Consider the following 17,197-nt stretch of genomic DNA (forward strand, 5'->3'; position numbering starts at 1 on the left):
GCAACAGCGTCCCCCGCAAAAGAGCCCCCCCGGAAACCGCGTCCCCCCGGAAACCGCGCCCCACCCAACGAGGCCCCCCCCCCAACGAGGCCCCCCCCCAACGAGGCCCCCCCCCAACGAGGCCCCCCCCCCAACGAGGCCCCCCCCCCAACGAGGCCCCAGGCTCGCAGGGAGGCAGGAGCAGGGTCAGGGTCAGGGTGAGGGCCGGGCCGGGCGGCCCCCCAGTTTTATTTTGCGGCCCCTAATCTCAGGCGGCCGCCACCGTCTCCCGGATCCAGTCCAGCACGCGCCGCACGTCCACGTAGACGCCGTACTTGGAGGCCGCGCAGGTCCTGTCGTGGCTGAGGACGCCGGCCGCGTACCAGGCGCCGTCCTCGGGGTCCCGCACGGCAAAGGCGCCGCCGGCATCCCCATAGCAGGTGTCCTCGCGCAGCTCGCTCATGCCCGCGCAGAAGGTGGCGTTGCCGAGGACGGGCCGGACGCCGTGCGGCCCCTGCGCCGCGTAGTACTGCCGGCACTTGTCGGCCTCGGCCACGGGCAGCATCACATACTTCAGCCCCTCAGGGAAGGCGAAGGTGGCGCCGCGCCCCCAGCCCGAGACGTAACCCACGCGCCCCAGCTGCACGTAGTCCCGCTGGGGCAGGCAGATGGGCATCACCTCCGCCCCGACGGGCACCTTCTGCCTGAGCTTCAGCAGGGCCAGGTCCACGGCCACCGGGTAGCCGGGGTGCAGCACCACGCGCTCGACGCCCAGGGTGGGCTGCCCCCGGCCGCCCAGGAAGAGCCGCAGCGTGGGGGCGATCTCCTCCGGCGTGGCCTCCTCACTGTGGTTCAGGTAGACGTTCCTGCCTGTAGTCAGCAGCCACTGGTCGCTGATGAGCGTAGCCCCCATGGTGAGGTTGTGGCGGCTCACCATCCGGGCCTGCCACGGGAAGCTGCCCTTCCCGGCCAGCAGGCCCCCGATGATGCGCTGCATGGGGGCGGGGGGGTTCTCGGGTTTGCCGCACACTGCAGAGGGAAGAGCAGGGCCCTGTGAGCCACGGGAGGAGGCGTAGCTCTGGAAGAGGAGCATCTCGCAGCCTGCCCTGTCATCACCACCAGACTCCTCCAGGCCCACAGCACCCCAGGGAGCAGCACTGAAGATGGGGGCTGCACACAGCCCCACGGGCCCTTTGGCTGCCCAGGCAGACCACGCACAGTCCCCAGCCCACCAAACCCCCGCAGCCCCTGCTGCACCGCTCTGCTCTCACCTGGCTCACAAACGGGCACCTCCTTGCCAGCTTCGGGGCTCACCCACGCCAGATTTTCGTCACATTTGTACGTGCCTTTGGAAGGAGATGGGAGTCAGCACCCCTGCCGACGGGGGGTGAGGACGAGACAGTGCCCATGCACCCCTGGGTATCCCCAGGGAGGCAGGAGATACCTGTACCTCACCGCAGTTTGGGGAAGCAGGGGAAGTTTGGGGAAGCTCATCCCCCCCCGGGGAACAGGGGAAGGGCCTCCATCATCTAGCACTGGGGGCAGCCCTGTGCCAGGACAGCCCTGCCCCTGGAGCCAGGGACAAACACCTTCCCGGGGTGCTGTGCCCGTGTCGCAAGGCTTACCGTCACCAGAGCCACGCAGCCGGTAGTACGGATCACAGCGGTACTTGATCAGGTGCTCTACATGGCCGTGCTCAATCTCAGCGGGCTTTGCACAGCTCCACTCTGCAAGTAGAGGATGCTCAGCCCAGGACATCCCCTCCACCCCTGGCTGGTCCCTCCTCAGTCCCGCCTCCCCCACCACACGCCTGCTCCCTGCCAAGCTGCTCCTGGCCTCGTCCGAGCCCCAGTGCTCCCACCCTTGCCCTGGAAGGTACCAGTGGTGGCAGCGGTGATCTCCAGCAGAGTCCAGGCCAGGCCAGCAAACAGCAGCACTGCAGTTCTGCAGGGAGGAGAGGGGGGACACTTAGCACAGGGGTCCCACCCCCTGCTTGTGGTCTGCAGGCTCCAGCAGGCAGAGGACTGACCCTCGCCCCCGGGGCTGCCCCACCCAGCACAACCTGGAGGAGCTGCCTGGGCAACCCCCGGCCCCAGCTGCTGCACAGTGCAGGAGCAGCGGGACCTAGAGGGCTGCCAGGCCCGACACCGGTCCCGCCACAGCACGCAGCAGGGCCAGGTCCTTGGCCAGGCGAGAGGAACGGGCACAGCACCCAGTGCAGGCAGGGTCAGAGCAGTGTCGCTCACCCCATGGTCGCAGCCTGCTCTCCTCACAGCAGCCTCCCGCAGGACGATGCTATTTGGGGCTCCTTCCTCATCCCTTTTATTGCTAACTCCCTCGCCCCGGTGCAGCCCCACACGCTCCAGACCTCCTGACCTTTTTGTATGCTGCCAGCATGTTTCCCAGCAGGAGCAGCACAAGAAGCCCCACCTGGCTCACGGCCGGCCTGGCGGAGGCTCCCGGGAAGACTGCCAAGCTCCCGCAGGAAACCAGCAGGCCAAGAGTTTCCTGGATTTTGCAGCTACAAGCGTATGGGGGTCTGGCTGCAGAAGTGGGGCCCTGGCATTGAGACTCTGGCTGAGGCTCACAGAAACAAGGCAGAGCCCTGCAAAACCGCCCCCACACCTCTGCCCGGAGCAGCCCTGGGGGAGCACCCACACCAGCACCGAAGGCGAAGCCTGAGCCAGGATGTGGGAGCCAAGCCCCAGCCGCCCCACGCCCAGCTCTGCCCCCATCCAGGCACACGCTGCCAGCCCAGCCAGCCGAGGGACACAGCAGGGCCGTGGCCAAGCCCCTCTTCCCACACCTACCCACCCCTTCCCAGGCAGCCTGCTCTGGCCCCGGGCTGTTTGTCAGCACAGGCTGGGACCCAGCCCAGCCTTACAGGGACTCGGAGCAGCAATGGCTGGCGGCCACCCAGCTGGACGCAGCCGAGCCGGCAGCACAGGACGAGCGCAGCGGAGCCCTCTGGTTCCTGGCACACAGGTGGGCAGGGCCCGACAAGCCGCGGTGGCAAAGGGCCGCACAGGGCTGGCAGAGGGCACAGGGCTCACGGCGTAGCAGGAGGCCCGGGAAGGAGCCCAGCCTATGTTCCTGGGCCTGCGGCAGCGGGGCAGGCGGCAGGAGCTGCGAGCAGAGCCCTGGCACCCTCGGGAAGGCCAAGCCCCACACGCAGACCTCCAGGTGCCCAGAGGCCACCCCAGGGCACACAGACAGAGGTCCAGGCACGAGGCACCAGCAGGAGACGCTGGCTGGACGCGGGCAGCAGGTAGCACCGTGTCAGAACACGGGGATCTACAAAGCAGAGGCTGGCGTAGGGTGTGCGCAGCCCTAAAGAGAGCAAGGGGTTACAGGCAGCCATCGGTCGGCACACCCGCTCTTGCGAAAGGCTGGATCCCTGGGACGTGTAAACAACTCCGGTGGAGTTCGGTGCGTGGCGCAATCCCAGGTACAGGGCGCCAGGGTGCTGCTGCACAGCCAAGGCTGCGTCCAGGGCTCGGGCCTTGCTCAGGAAGGGGAGAGATGGCTGCTGGCAGCCCGGGGTCGAGCAGCAGCTGCTGCCAGGAAGCCCCAGAGGAAACAACCCACAGCCTCCAGAAGTGTGAATAAGCAGGGCTTTTCCGTAACAAGTGACAGGGCGCAACTGTGGCTGTCTCCAAGCACCAGCAACAGGAAGAAACAGCTCCTGACACCTCCTGAGGCACAGACAAGGCACAGGTCTGTGTGGGATGGCTTCCACGACCAGCAAGAGAGGCACCGAGCAGAACACAGAGAGCAGGGATCCCTCTCAGCTGAGGAGAGCCATCCCCTGGAGTCTGACCAGCCCAAAGGGTATCCCCAGAGCAGGACACAGGACCAGGTGAGCCAAACGTTTATTGACACTCAGGCAAGACCTGGGGACCACGGGTTTGTTACAGCACAGTGTGCGGAGGAGGGCAGGGAGGATGGACCCTGCTCTGGAGACTGCACTGCAGGAGGACCCAGAGCCAGCCAGAGCCAGCAGCACAAGCTGGCTGCAGGGTCCCTGGCAAAAGGGACACCCACCACCCCACAGCTGGGGAAGCAGCCCACAGGAAAGCCCAAATACAGCCCTGAGCAGCTGCAACAGCGTGGAGGTCCCTTCCCCTGCTTCCCACCAGTGCAGCCCCAGCTCCACTTCTCGCTGGCCCTTCCCAAGGGCCCGGAGCAGGACCTTGTCTTGTTCCCAGCCTGCCCACGCTAGAAGCACCGCGGCCATCCTGGCTTTGCCACGTTTCCTCCTGGCTAGAGCTCGGTCCTGCGATGCGTCAGCGCCGGTGATCCGCTCCAACTGCCTCCATGACACTCTTGAACCCCTGCTCCCTAATCAGAAACAGCGCGTGATGGCCTGGCTGGCACCGCTGCTCAGCCCCACAGTACCAGCGCTCGGGCACTAGCACACAGCTGCCCAGAGCCTCCCCAGGCCACAGGGAGCTGGCTGGCCCCTCACTCACCTCAGCAGCTCCTCCAGCTCACGCTTCACTGCCCCCACCACCAGCGGCCCATGGTACACGAGCGCCGTGTACATCTGCACAAGCGAGGCTCCGGCACGGATCTTCTCCAGGGCATCGCGGCCGCTGCTCACCCCACCCACGCCGATGATGGGCACCTGGCCTGCGGGCAGGCATGGGGTCAGGTCAGCGGGGTGAGACCAGCACACGCCCCGTGTCCTGCCCTGCCCCTACCTTGGGTGAGGGCATACATCTCCCTCACTGTCTGCGTGGAGAGCTCCCGCAGGGGCTTCCCACTGAGGCCCCCAGGCTCCAGGCGCTGCACGCTCTGGAGGTCGCGGGGCCGACTGACGGTAGTATTGCTGACAATCAGTCCGTCCACACCTAGCTGAGGGATGCAGCAGCGTGAGGACCCAGCTGCTGCGTGCAGCCCCTGAGCCTCATCCACGAGCCGCCAGGCGAGCCAGGACTCCCCCCAGCACCGTGCCCAGAGACAAAGCAGCCACCACTCACTGCACAATCCCCAAGGTCTGGTGGGATGCACGCAGCTACTCAGAACACTGACTACAGCCAGCCAGAGCTGCACGGCTGCCTGTCCCTTCAGAGGTCACTCGTCAGGATCACCAGCACCCTGCCCCACACTGAGGCAAGGCAGGGGGTGCACAAGCCCAGCTCCTCAGCAGCCTCCCCTTCCCGCTGCCATTGTGCTGCCCCCCGTCCCCTCACCTCGCACACGACACTAGCTATGTCCTGCTTGTCCTGCAGAGTAAGGTCTGGGGCAATCTTCACCAGCACGGCTGGCTTGTGCTGGCATGGCAGCGTGTCCCTCTCTGCCAGCACCTGCGGGGTACACACAGGGACACACGGCAGCGTGTCGGGGACACACACCTCCTGCTCCAGGCCAGGGGGACCGTGTGCACCCACAGCCCCAGGCAGCACAGGGACAGACCCTGTTGTCTCCACACAGCACCACCGATGGGACAGGCACCCAGCGACACAGGGCCTGGGGCACACAACACGCACGAGTTGTGGGGCACAGGCAGGACTGTGGTAACTCCTGATGTCACGGGATGCTCCTTGCGGGAGCAGAGCAGAGCAGAGGGCAGTGCCTCGCTGTTCACCTGCCCCTTGCTGGAGTACAGTGCCCTGGTACACCCAGCACCAGCCCATGGGATCAACAGCTGAGCAGGGGACATCTTAGTGGCTCTGCCCACTGCCCCACGCTCCTCCCCACACGGGGTCACCCACCTTGGTCAGCAGGTCCCGCAGCTCAGCCTTGCCCTGCAAGTCCCGCAGCCCTGGGGTGTTTGGGCTGGACACATTCACAACCAGGTAGTCGGCCAAGGGGCCCAGCACTCGGACCCCAGCCACGTAGTCAGCTGCAGCATCTGTAGAGCTCTTGTTCTTGCCCAGGTTGACTCCAAGAGGCATCCCCGCTAGAACACAGACGTGTCTGAGCCAGTGCAGCAGGACCAACCATCATCTGAGGGGCCAGAGCACCTGACAAGGGAGGTCCCACACTAGCTAAAATCAATACGGGGATAAACAATCCAAGAGTTTGATGGGGCTGGGACATTAGGCTGTCCTGCAGCCCCAGGAGCACCACTGTGGCTGGCATGGTCAGCACCTCCCAGCACTGCAGCCTCCTGCTGGGCCACCCAGTACAGGCTGCCTATGGAAACTACCCAGATGGGGTCCTATTGGCTTTGGCTAGTCTCAGCTGATACATTCTTCCCAAAGCAGCAAGTAGAGCCTCTACCGCAAAGGAACTGGCAGGAGAAAGGTGCTTGGTCAGAGCCTTGAGGGCTCTTGCTGTCTAAGTACACACTGCCTTGGCCAGCTCCTGGACACTGTTCTGAGGCACTGGCATTATACACCTTCCCTGACGTGCAGCTAGCTAGAAGATCCCCAAATTCATCCTGCCAACCCCCAGAGCAAAGGTTTACAAGCTTGTCTCACCACGAGTGAGCTTGCGCTGTGCCTCCTGGCGGGCCCGCAGCCTGCGTTCCACTGCAGCGTGGCCGTGACTGTTGAATCCATACCTGCAACAGAAAAGATAAGGTTCAGGACCAGGCTGGTGCACCAAGCAGGACACGGGAGAGTTGTGAGGAAGGCTCCACAGCTCCGCCCAGCGCACCCAGTGCAGCTGCAACCACAGAGCAGAAGACGGAGCTGGGGCTGCCCAAACTCCTTCTCCACATGCCACCAGCCCGTTCCACCAGCACCCGGTTAGACAATTTGCGCGTCCCCACCTGTTAATGACCGCCTCATCCTCCACCAGCCGGAAAACCCTGGGCTTGGGGTTCCCCTCCTGGGGCTCGGGTGTGACGGTCCCCACCTCCACGAAGCCGAAGCCCGCCTTGTACAGGCCGTCCACAGCCTCGCCGTGCTTGTCGAAGCCAGCCGCCAGGCCCAGCGGGTTGCGGAACCGCCGCCCGAGGACGCGCACCTCCTGCGGGGCAGCGCCGCGTGAGGCCCCGCGCAGCGAGCCCCGCCCCCACCGGGTTCCTCACCGGGCGCCTCCCCCCCCGCCCCGCCGCCCCCCCGGGCGCCTCCCCCCCCCCGCCGCAGAGCCGTACCAGCGCGGGGCCGTCGGGGCGGGCGCCCGGCAGCAGCCCGAAGGCGGCGGCGCGCAGGGCCAGGCCGTGCGCGGCCTCCGGAGGGACGGCGCGGAGCGCGGGCAGCACCGCGGGCAGCACCGCCGCCTGCAGCCGCTCGTCACCCGCCGCCAGCGCCGAGCCCAGCAGCAGCCCGCAGCCGCCCAGCGCCGCCGCCAGCGCCCGCAGGCGCCGCTGTGTGAGGCCGTCAGTACCGGGACCGGGACCAGCACCGACACCGGCCCCGGCCCCCCCCGCGCCCGCCCCCCGCCGCCCCCCGCCGCCCCCCGCCCGGCCCCGGCCGCTCACGCGCAGCGGCGCCGCCATCTTGCCCGGCCCAACGGGTGCAGCACTTCCGGGGACCCGGCCCAGCGATTGGCGGAGGCCGAGGCGCCCCAACCAATAGAGACGCGGGAGGCGCCGGGCGCGGGAGCACGGCCGTGCCTAGGGAAGGGCGGGCCCCGTGCTTCCGCCCCCGCCGCAGCCCCCCCTGCTCGTCCGTCTTGGGAACCGCGGCGCAGCCGGGCACGCACCGGAGGCGGAGCCGCGCGGGAGCGCTGCGCACGGCCACGTCGCACAGGACGCTCCGCGCCCCGCAGCCTCCCGGGGGGCACCGAGCCGCTCCCGCCCGGCGCAGAGCCAGAGCGGCCCGCGGTGCCCCGGCGGCCCTCCCGCCCCCTCCGGCGGGCTGGAGCTGAGGGCTGCGCGGTGCCGCCCGCCCCGCCCGAGCGGGGCACAGACCTCCGTGCAGCCGGCAGGGCTCCCCAGCGGGCCTGCAGGAGCACGTCCGTCCCCGCGGCCCCTGCAGGCAGATCCAGCTGGAGCCGGAGGGGTGCCACCCGTGCCAGAGGGCTGCCCAGCCTTAAGGGCGTTACCCCGTCTACTCACAATGGTGTTCCCTGTCTCAGCCCCCATTAGTTAAAAGTCTTACCAAAGGCACTTAAAAAAAAAAATCAAAAAAAAAATCACCCTTACCACGCGCACCACAAAGCAGAGCAGGGCACCTTGTGGATGACACTCCCCTTGAGACCACATGCACAAGAGGAAAGCCCAGTTATCTTTCAACTTTCATCACCCTTCTCTGCAGAAGACAGAACAGCTGCTACAGACAGCCACGAATGGCAGCCAGAATGTCAAACAAGGGTTTCCTCTATAGCTACCCAGACTGGTGCAAACTGTTCCCTGCTTCAGTTTCACAAGACTCCCCACAGTTCAACTCCTGGAGCAACGATTGGGAAAGCTGCAGCATTTGGTTTAAGTACAGCAGGAAGAGAGCTCAAAAAGAAGAGTGTTCATTTGAGGTTAATATAGGAAACCAATTTCAGGGGGGAGTGTTTTAGAGAGAAGAAGCTATCACAGCTCCTGCCCTTCTCACTGGAGTTATAGCCCACTCAGCCTTATGTTTTCTTCTTTAGCTCCTCAAATCTCCGAGAAAGATCATCAAAGTCAATGTCTTCAGAGGCAGAAGAATTGGTGCCAGCAGATGCTGTTGGCAGTGTGTCCGGCACAGAAGGTAATTCAGGCAATACAAAGTTATCAATGGTATTAGGAGGTCCAGCTCTTGGTTTTGGAGAAGGTTCTGATTTGGGTCCAGGCCCTATTTAGAATAAAAGAAGTATCATTTCACCTCACTCGTAATCACACTCATTAGGCCAAAAAGAGACACAGAAACACACACACACAGATCCTGCAATCAAAACCGCAGTACCAATGACCAGTGGTCACAGAGCTCCAACTGCACTTAGGCTCAATGGGGAAAAGGTTTATATGGCTGCAAGGAGCTGCAGCCGTGACAGACCTAGACTGGTGACCCCATCCTACAGATGTACTAGATTGCAGAAGATGGGCTGCACCATGGGGATTCAAGTCCCAGTTTTCTCCCTTCCAACACCCCCTACAGGGACACACAGGTATCACGTGCTCCTATCACCCAGATGTCAAACTGAAGCGTACCAATCCCAGTGCAAGGGTAGGCCCATCTCCTTCATCATACACCACCACCACTTTCCAAAGGACTCCATGAGATTGTCAGAAATCCTTGCTGGAGCTGGCAGGGGTCTACTTACTTTAAAACCTACTCTGCCCTTATCTGCTACAGATTATAAGTGCTTTCAAAACATACAGAGCAGAGGCACGCTGTACAAAGCTGAAGAAATTATGATCCAATTACAACACATGAAGCATCTCAGAAGCACATAGGTAGAGGGACAGAGAGATATCAACTCCTCCTGCTAGCCCTGCTGCACTGCATGCGGCCTCAACGCTGACATTAATACAAGCTTATCTACCTCTCAGTGCTTGCTTCTTTCTGTTCCTGCAAAAATATTTGTTACATAAAAGTATATCATCATTTAAATCTGTTGCTTTCTCATTTTATTCTGCAAACTTAAGCTGGAAACCTAGTACTGACTCCAAAGTCAAACTCTAGTTGTTGAGTTTCCCAGTTCCAATGTGTTTGAGAATACTCTCCATTTCTGCCATAGGCTTCTCCCAACACATTTTGAAAGCAGGATTTGAATTCAGTTCTACACATTGTTCCCTATAATGAAAGTTCACTCCCAAGGATGCTAGGATCCCAGGCTACCTGCAGCCCCAAACCACCCCATGCCTCTTGGCATACTCACCAGCCACCGGTGCAGAAGCATCATCCTTGTCAGCATTAGGCTCATCAATCTGAAACAGGCTCTCAGTTACTATCACACTTTCCTAGCAGGCACAGAATCCCCCAGCTGTATAGGCACAACTCACGTGCAAAAGCAGCCACACTCATGCACAGCAATGCATATGCCACACCTCTCCAAGACGACAGATAACCCTAGCTTCCAGTGCACTCAGAAGAATCTGAATCTCTTCCCAAGAAAAGGAGGCAGTGCTTCCATTTCCCTGTCCCTCCTTGCCAATCAAAGCAGCTTCACTGGCCATATTTTGGTACCAGATAAGCAGCACATCTACTAGCAGGTCTAAAAATATTTATCAAGGACAAAAGTGGGAGAAGACCGCTGTCTTCATCCACGTAAGCACAGCAACTGCTTCCTTTCACAAGCAATAGATAAGCCCTTGTGATCAGCAGCAAGGTATGAGATGATCTCTTCTCAAGTTTTGGACCAGCTAGGACAAAGACCCACACCACCGTCCGTTTTGCTGGAAGAACTCCTCCTTCCTGGTGGGCTGCAGTCAGTGCCATCTATCTGCACCTAGCTAACAACTGCTGTGCCTGCATCTCCTGGACTCAAAGGTACGCACAAGTGTTGGGCTATAGTCGTTGCTATACATGGCACTGCAGAGACAAACATGTCACCAAAATAAAAATTAGCAATGTGATCATGAACTGCAACAAAAACAAGCACGGAAAGCAAACTCCAGACTCCCCCTTCTCCTCCCCGAGGACTTAGAAAAGTCTGGGAAAGGAAGAGTGCTTCAACATTCTTCGGCTGGGTCAGCCAAAATTTTCATCCAGACTAACTATGTATTAGTTCAAAAGCCATAATGAAACAGACTGAAAGCGATAAACCTGCCACATTACAAAAATAGGATCTGTGGACTCTGCTCATCAACTGTTTATCATCATTTTAACAACGCAGTAAAAATAAATCTTGGCTTTCTTTTGCAGTTAAAATACACAGATGAATGAGGAACTTTTCACAAGACTCTCTCGTCACACACACACAGCTATTCACCACACCCAAAGCAATGCCGAGCACCACCCCAAAGGCTCCAAAGGTTGACGACAACGTGCTTAATGAATGGCTACCACTGCCCTCCTCTCGAGTTTCCCTCTGCTGCCCACAGCGGTGGGTGATTCAGCTCAGGCACTTACAGATTCGTATGTTGGTGGGTTTGCCGGAATTGGTGGTGGATGAATGTTAGTAAAAGGCTGGTAGGTCCCCACTGGCAGGCCATTGAAGTTCTCCTGTACAGAGAGAAATTAAACAGTCACGTGCCAACCAACTCACCTGAGAGCTACCATTGGACACAATACATCTTCAGTTGCTACGGGAGTCAGAGAAAGTAGTAGTTTAAGTTAAGTATCCAACTTGATATAGATTATTTATACTCACTAGGAAAAGATTCTCAAGTATTAATCAGACACAGTCACCTGCAGCCACCAAACAGCACTACAAGTTACTCTAAAGAACCATCACGAGTAAACACTTCATCTCATGCAGTACTAGAAGTACCACACGAAAAAAAGTGGAACACCCTGCCTTAAGCATTCTTGAGCCATTTCTCCTGAGCGCAGCACCACAGAACAGGAAGGAACTCTCTATGGCTCACTCAAGGCTTTGTACATATTACCCTTACTTGTAGTAACAACAGTGCCTTAAAGATCTAGACTTACAGCAAGTCCTCAGATTATTTTTGCCTGGGTCTTCAGCCAGCTAACGGTACTTGGCCCAGATTTTCCATGAAAAACACCACATTGCTGGGTCTTTATTAAGATACCAAGCCAATCCACTGTTTTGCCACTTCCCAGATATCCTGTTAACAGCCAAGAAAGGTGCTCTTTCCAGCTTCTGTCTTCCACTTCCACAGCAAATCATCTCTGAGAGCTGCTGACCTAGTCCCCTTCCTTCTTGGGTCTAAAGGCAAGGCACTTCTGCATTTTCCTTTGCTGTTCCCATCCCATAAAACTCACCTGATTTCCTTGACTGAACCTTGGCACACTACCAGCCTACCAAGTTCAAAGTGCTGCTCCAACCCCTGGACAAAAGCCTGACAGTCAGAAGACTGCCTCAGGAGTTCGGTCTGGACTCCTCTGGTCCCTGAATGCAAAGAGGGCTGGCTGGAGAACAGTGGTAGGAATCTCTGCCGTCAAGAAGCAACAAGAAGCTGTGCTGCCAACAATTTCCATCTCACGCAGTATCACAGCTACAAGATGGCCTTCTGACCCATCAAGCTATCAGGTACAGATACTTCCCAATCAGCAGGTACAGGGCTAAGCATCACAATCAGTCCTCCACAGAAGAAAGGCAAGCTCAAACCAAAGCCACTTACCGGTCCCTTTGGAGGTGGATAGGAGAAGGGTGGATTTGGTGACGGCATAGGCATCGGCATCGGCACTGGCACTAATCCATCAAGACCAACCAGGGGGGCAGTAAATCCACCACCTCCTCCCCCTCCATGGCCACCCTTCTTCACATCATCTGTGAATCCCACATCAATCAGATCTGCCTCCACACCTGTAGGGGCTTCAGCCTGGGGAGGGAAGAAGAATCTCTTTTCTGATCACAACCCTCTGAACAGCATTAGATGCAGGTTTTGTCCCTGGACAAGATGGGACAAAGCCAGAAGACGGACAGAATGGACAGCAACTGCATTAACGAAGTCAGGAGAGAGACCAGACTGTAGCATGACAACAGCCATATGCCACAGGACTGTGGGAAGCAGCAGGGACCCTGCTATGCTAGTATGCCACAGGACTGTATAGAAGGTATCAAAGCACAGTTACCAGCAAGTCTGGTGCAATGCTTCAGACTTGGGCTCTGAAAACCCCTGAAGTACTAATGGGAAAATTCAGTCACAGTAACACAGAAGGGAACTACAGACGTGCAGTGCCTCACTCACCATCACCACCGAGTCAGGCTCGTAGGGCACACTGTAGTTCTTGGCAATCTCAATGAGGTATCTCTCCACCAGAATCTTGGGTGGTGCCTCCACACTCAGCTTGTGCATCAGCTGGAACACAAGGGTGCAGAGATGCTCACGAGGAACGGGGCAGCACAACACAGCTGGGCTCTGTCCCAGCCAGGGCCACCTGCCGTGGGGAGCACAGCGCAGTCTTGAGGAGCCCTTTCCTCCCAGCACAGCACTGCCACAGGGGAGGCTGCTGGCAGCCACGGGGCAGGGTTCCCCATGCTCGGAGCCTCTCCATCCACAGGCAGCACAGCCAGACCCCACCTGCCAGGTACCTCAGCACCATGCTCCTGTGCTTCAAGGCAGGCAAGCCCCAGCAGTGCAGCTGTCCCGCCCCACCCTGCAGTGAGCCACAGTCATCAGCCACTGGCCACAGGAATAAGTGGCAGAAAGCCACAGCAGATGTATCTGTTCTGCCAGCTGAGCTGGCTGCTGCTGTTCTACCAGTTCATTACCCTGTCATTAACTGTTCCGATCTGGTTTGTCCGGCACAGCTTCCCATACTCCTTGCTGTATTTGGCACACAGCTGGTCAGCAACCTGCAGCAGGAGAGAAACTCTGGGAACATGCACAGCCTTGCTTTCCCCCAGCCACACTTTCCACGTCTCCTGCAGCCCCCACAGCCCTCCCTGCCTCTATTTGCTCTCACTTCTGGCACCAAGCGAGCCCAGCTCATCAGCCTCAACTGTCCCTGAGGCTCCACAGTTCCTTGTAGAAATGAAACCTGGGCCAGGGTCTCCACCTGCAGAGCTGGTAAAAATATGTCCTTTGCCTTAATGACAGAGTCCCGGGCAAAAGCTTCCACCAGTTTCTCACGGTGTTACCCCCACCCTGCTAACACCTCTCAAACAACCCTACTCACAATCTTTAACTCAGCCACTTCTGACTGGAGTCGTGGTGCAGCCCAAATCAGTGTAGAGACCGCTTCTGCCAGGCCAGAGTCCAGCTCCCTAAGGACAACAGAAAAAAAATCCTATCTCCACACCACACACCTAGTCTTTCCAGCCCTCAACCTGCTCAGCCTTAAAGTCCCCAACCTCCGTGCTAGCCTCCAGAGACTTCCCCGTCGAGGGAAGAAAAGGTCTCTGGAGGCCCTGGAACACTGGGACAAACACAGGTGCCCTTCTGTATCCCAGGCCTGCCCCAAGCAGTACCCCTCCCTGAGCCCAAGGGGCCTGGACCCTCTCCCACAGCATACCCTCTAGTCCAGAGCTTACTTCATGGACTGAATCAAGCCAAAGCGGGCTAGCAGCAGATCGCAGTACAGCTCCAGGATCTCCATGGCCTCCACGAGGTAATCTTCACGGATGATATGCTCCACACGAATCCTGGCACGCTCATCTTTTCCAGCTGCCAGATAATCTGCAATCTCCTTCCTTGCCTTCTGGGCCAGCTCAGCTACAGCACATATCCCAAAGCCAGTCACTGTGCTGGCAGGGGTTGCTGCCTCCATATCCAGCTGCAGCCCCCACCACACACACCCATCGCCAGCTTCTCTCTCTCTCTCTCCCTCTCTCTCTCCATTGAGCCTTTGTAGTGCAAGACACTCAGCCACGGCTTAATGGAGCCTTTGTGCCTCAGTCCTAGCATACCAACTCACAGGAGAAAGGGCAGCGGGCTTTTGGCTGTTAGGAACACTTCTACACCTTCAATTCCCTTGCAGAGTCGATCGAGACCGTGGGGTAAATCTCTTATCTATGTCTGATCCGGGCAGAACAGCCCAGGTGGGGAGAGCCATGCGCAGGAAATTCCTCACTGCACTACAGGAACAGAAGGCCCAGGAGATGATCCTCTGGGCAAACTGGACTGTCCCTCACACACAGCCCACAGCTGTGACCCCGCACACCTTGTCAGCTGCACTCTGACACCTGCCAGGAAGCTGGATGGAGGCCGCACCTCGGCCAACCTGCTCCTCCGGGGACCCATGCACCAGGGCAGAACGCAAGGCCTGGGTCCAGCAAGGAAGAGCAAAAGACTGCTCCATCCTTGGTCCGTGAAACTCCCCCAACGCCAGAAGAATCATCTTCTCAAGTCTCCTGAGCCCCAAAAGCATCCTGGGTCACACCTACCCCCTCAAATACTCACTCTTCTTTTTCTCCAGCAGTTTGAGGCGATTGATGACAAGGCGTAGGTTAACTCGCAGGCGTTCAGCTTTGAATCCAGAGCCCAACATGATGAACAGATTCTGCGGGAGAGGACGAGAAGGTCATCGCCACCAGTAACCGATGGTCACACCAGAAGAACACTGGTTACTGCTTTACGCAGAAAAATATTAAATTCAGTGAAGGCAAAAGCTGGTTCCTAGAAAGGCAATTGATGCTCCGTGCTTGTCAGTGTTCGAGAGGCATTTGGACAATGCTGTCAATAATATGCTTTAACTTTTGGTTAGCCCTGAAGTGGTCAGGGAGTTGGACTCCATCATCATTGCACTTAACTATTCTATTCTAAGTCTCCGAATGAACAGCTAGCTACCTGCTACTCCTGAATCTGCTTGTTTACAGATGACTGGACCTACAGCACCACCGTTCCCTTTCCCACCTTACAACACTTTACCAAACCAAGGCCAACAGCAAACAGAAACTTCCTGAATATTCCCATTCTGACAGACTGCATCTCAACCCCAGAAAGAGATATGAGATGATAAAAAAAGAAGCGTCTACTCCATAAACATGTACAGAGTTAGAAAACATCCCCTAAAACATTAATTTGAAGGCCTAAGTATATTTAATTTGGATAGCTAACGCTAGCCACCGATGTGAATACCAGCGTACAGTAAAATTTTAAGAACTGTGATTCTATGTTAGACAACCAACCAACAGCAATAGTCTGGGAAGGAAAATGCGAGTTCAACTCAGTAAGGCGGGCTACACAGGATTTTGAGGTTCCCAGCCCCAGATTTCTTTGAAACGCAAATTAAAAAATATACATATATCACATTGTCAGTAGCAGTAAGTAATAAACAGCGTAAATAGTAGAAGACATGCTTTCACTCACTTACTTTGAAAAGCGAGACAAGTAAACCGATGCCTGGAGATGCCAGCACAGCTATCACAGAGTCAGATCTTATCCCTCCCTCCAATAAGGAAACAGCATTTTTAAAAGAAGCACACAAGTCAATTGCAACCGCCAATCTCTGTCATATGAACGCGCAAGCTGTAAACTAGCATGCAATTAACCTGAGAACTGTACAAACTAAGGCTGGGAACCAAGCTGACAGTCCTGCCCTCAGAAGGAGGAATCTCCATATTCTCTCCACGTTCCTCCTGCTTTCCCAACACTTGCTCCGGCATTTCTCCAGTCTCTCGTGAGCCAGCTGAACTAATCAGTCGTACAGAAAACTAACTCAGAAAACACTTTACTACAGCAGTTTGTTATGACAAGAAATATTTGTCAAAAAAATCTTCCTTAAGGGCTATCACATTGAAAGACCTTGCTTTGCACCTGAGGGGCACTACAGAGCAGACTTTTGGATAGCGATAACATTTTGTACATGACAAGTGGTTTATATACAATTTACTACTACCCAGCGTCCACCGAGTTTATGTAACTGATCTCTTCACGCATCAGTACAATTATCAACGATACACAGAACCAACAAAGCTCAAAAAACACCGATACAGAAGAACGTATAGGTTTGTCTGATGCCATGAAAAGTTTTGCCCTTCCGTAACCTGAACGCACTCCTACAGCACCGCAGTAACTTCGTAGTTGCAAGAAGCAGCCTCGGCACAAGCCGCGCCGTCTCCGCGGCAGCACGCGCCCGTTAGAAAACCCTTCCCGCTAACGACGGCCTGCCTGAGCAGGCTCCGTGACCCCGTCCTGCAGACGGGCAGCCCTGCCTCCGCCGAGACCAACCTTGACTCGGGCAGCGCTCGGGGCGCCGCTGAGGCGGTTTCTCGGTGCGCTGCTCACCCAGCGAGGCCCGGCGCGGCTGCCCGATGGCCAGGGCCAACTGAGGGCGGCGCAGGCTACCCCGGCTAGCGGCACCGGCCCCGCTCGTCGCGGCAGCGACGAGAAGAGACCCCTCTCCGCCCCGCCGCCCGCGGCCAGGCCGCGCCGCGGGAACGCCTCACAGCAGGGCAGGCCCCGGGCCCGCCACCGGCCCGGCCCGCGGGCGCTTGGGACGAGGCCCCGGCCGCCGAGCGCGCCCCCCGCCCGTCGCCGCCGCCGCCGCTCACCGCCGTGCCGCCGCGCAGCCCGCACGCACCCAAAATGGCGGCCGGCCGCACCACCTCACCACGCGGAGCGATCCGCGGGTCCGGCACGCCCCGCAGCCGGCCTCGTACCCCGGGCAAGACCGAGCGGGCGCGGCGGCTACGGCGAGGCTGCGCGAGCCGCCCGCCGCACTGCTGCGGCGGAGCCCCGGGCGAGAAGCTGCGGCGGCACAGGAGGAAATCGCCGCGCCGAGGGACTACATCGCTCGGCGGAGGGACACGTTCGCGGGACGCCGACTTCAGCGTCACGCCGACTTCAGCGTCACGCCGACTTTAGCGTCACGCCGACGCGCGCCCGCCGGGA

General features: G+C 58.5%; 3 protein-coding genes across 12 annotated transcripts; all 3 read right to left on the bottom strand.

Moving 5' to 3' along the window:
* Positions 1 to 186: 186 nt before the first annotated feature.
* On the bottom strand, positions 187 to 2,842 carry LOC310879926 (haptoglobin-like). Of its 3 annotated transcripts, none has more exons than XM_083794978.1 (5): positions 2,605 to 2,842; positions 1,859 to 1,923; positions 1,605 to 1,706; positions 1,251 to 1,325; positions 187 to 1,008 (listed from the first exon to the last, which is right to left on the bottom strand). In XM_083794978.1, exons 1-5 carry the CDS (start codon positions 2,712 to 2,714, stop codon positions 248 to 250), a joined length of 1,113 nt encoding a protein of 370 aa, XP_083651104.1. In that variant the 5' UTR covers positions 2,715 to 2,842; the 3' UTR covers positions 187 to 247. The 3 variants fall into 3 exon arrangements, with proteins under 3 accessions (XP_083651104.1, XP_083651106.1, XP_083651105.1); XM_083794980.1 differs by lacking the exon at positions 2,605 to 2,842 and adding an exon at positions 2,356 to 2,593; XM_083794979.1 differs by lacking the exon at positions 2,605 to 2,842 and adding an exon at positions 2,226 to 2,354.
* A 992-nt stretch (positions 2,843 to 3,834) lies between these two features.
* Positions 3,835 to 8,161, bottom strand: DHODH (dihydroorotate dehydrogenase (quinone)). Of its 3 annotated transcripts, XM_083794975.1 has the most exons (9): positions 7,355 to 7,968; positions 7,028 to 7,240; positions 6,701 to 6,900; positions 6,408 to 6,490; positions 5,697 to 5,884; positions 5,175 to 5,288; positions 4,683 to 4,836; positions 4,452 to 4,611; positions 3,835 to 4,320 (listed from the first exon to the last, which is right to left on the bottom strand). In XM_083794975.1, exons 1-9 carry the CDS (start codon positions 7,370 to 7,372, stop codon positions 4,266 to 4,268), a joined length of 1,185 nt encoding a protein of 394 aa, XP_083651101.1. In that variant the 5' UTR covers positions 7,373 to 7,968; the 3' UTR covers positions 3,835 to 4,265. The 3 variants fall into 3 exon arrangements, with proteins under 3 accessions (XP_083651101.1, XP_083651102.1, XP_083651103.1); XM_083794976.1 differs by lacking the exons at positions 7,028 to 7,240; positions 7,355 to 7,968 and adding an exon at positions 8,021 to 8,161; XM_083794977.1 differs by lacking the exon at positions 7,028 to 7,240 and having other exon boundaries at positions 7,355 to 7,961.
* Positions 8,100 to 17,177, bottom strand: IST1 (IST1 factor associated with ESCRT-III). Of its 6 annotated transcripts, none has more exons than XM_083794987.1 (11): positions 16,858 to 16,911; positions 15,678 to 15,752; positions 14,765 to 14,864; positions 13,897 to 14,077; positions 13,542 to 13,629; positions 13,135 to 13,218; positions 12,611 to 12,721; positions 12,041 to 12,241; positions 10,863 to 10,955; positions 9,670 to 9,718; positions 8,100 to 8,642 (listed from the first exon to the last, which is right to left on the bottom strand). In XM_083794987.1, the coding sequence occupies exons 3-11, from the start codon at positions 14,850 to 14,852 to the stop codon at positions 8,443 to 8,445; spliced, it is 1,095 nt and encodes a 364-aa protein (XP_083651113.1). In that variant the 5' UTR covers positions 14,853 to 14,864; positions 15,678 to 15,752; positions 16,858 to 16,911; the 3' UTR covers positions 8,100 to 8,442. The 6 variants fall into 6 exon arrangements, with proteins under 6 accessions (XP_083651113.1, XP_083651112.1, XP_083651110.1 ...); XM_083794986.1 differs by lacking the exon at positions 16,858 to 16,911 and adding an exon at positions 16,535 to 16,819; XM_083794984.1 differs by lacking the exon at positions 15,678 to 15,752 and having other exon boundaries at positions 16,887 to 17,177.
* Positions 17,178 to 17,197: the final 20 nt, after the last annotated feature.

Source organism: Anser anser (genome assembly GCF_964211835.1).
Source record: "Anser anser genome assembly, chromosome: 11".
Lineage (NCBI taxonomy): Eukaryota > Metazoa > Chordata > Aves > Anseriformes > Anatidae > Anser > Anser anser.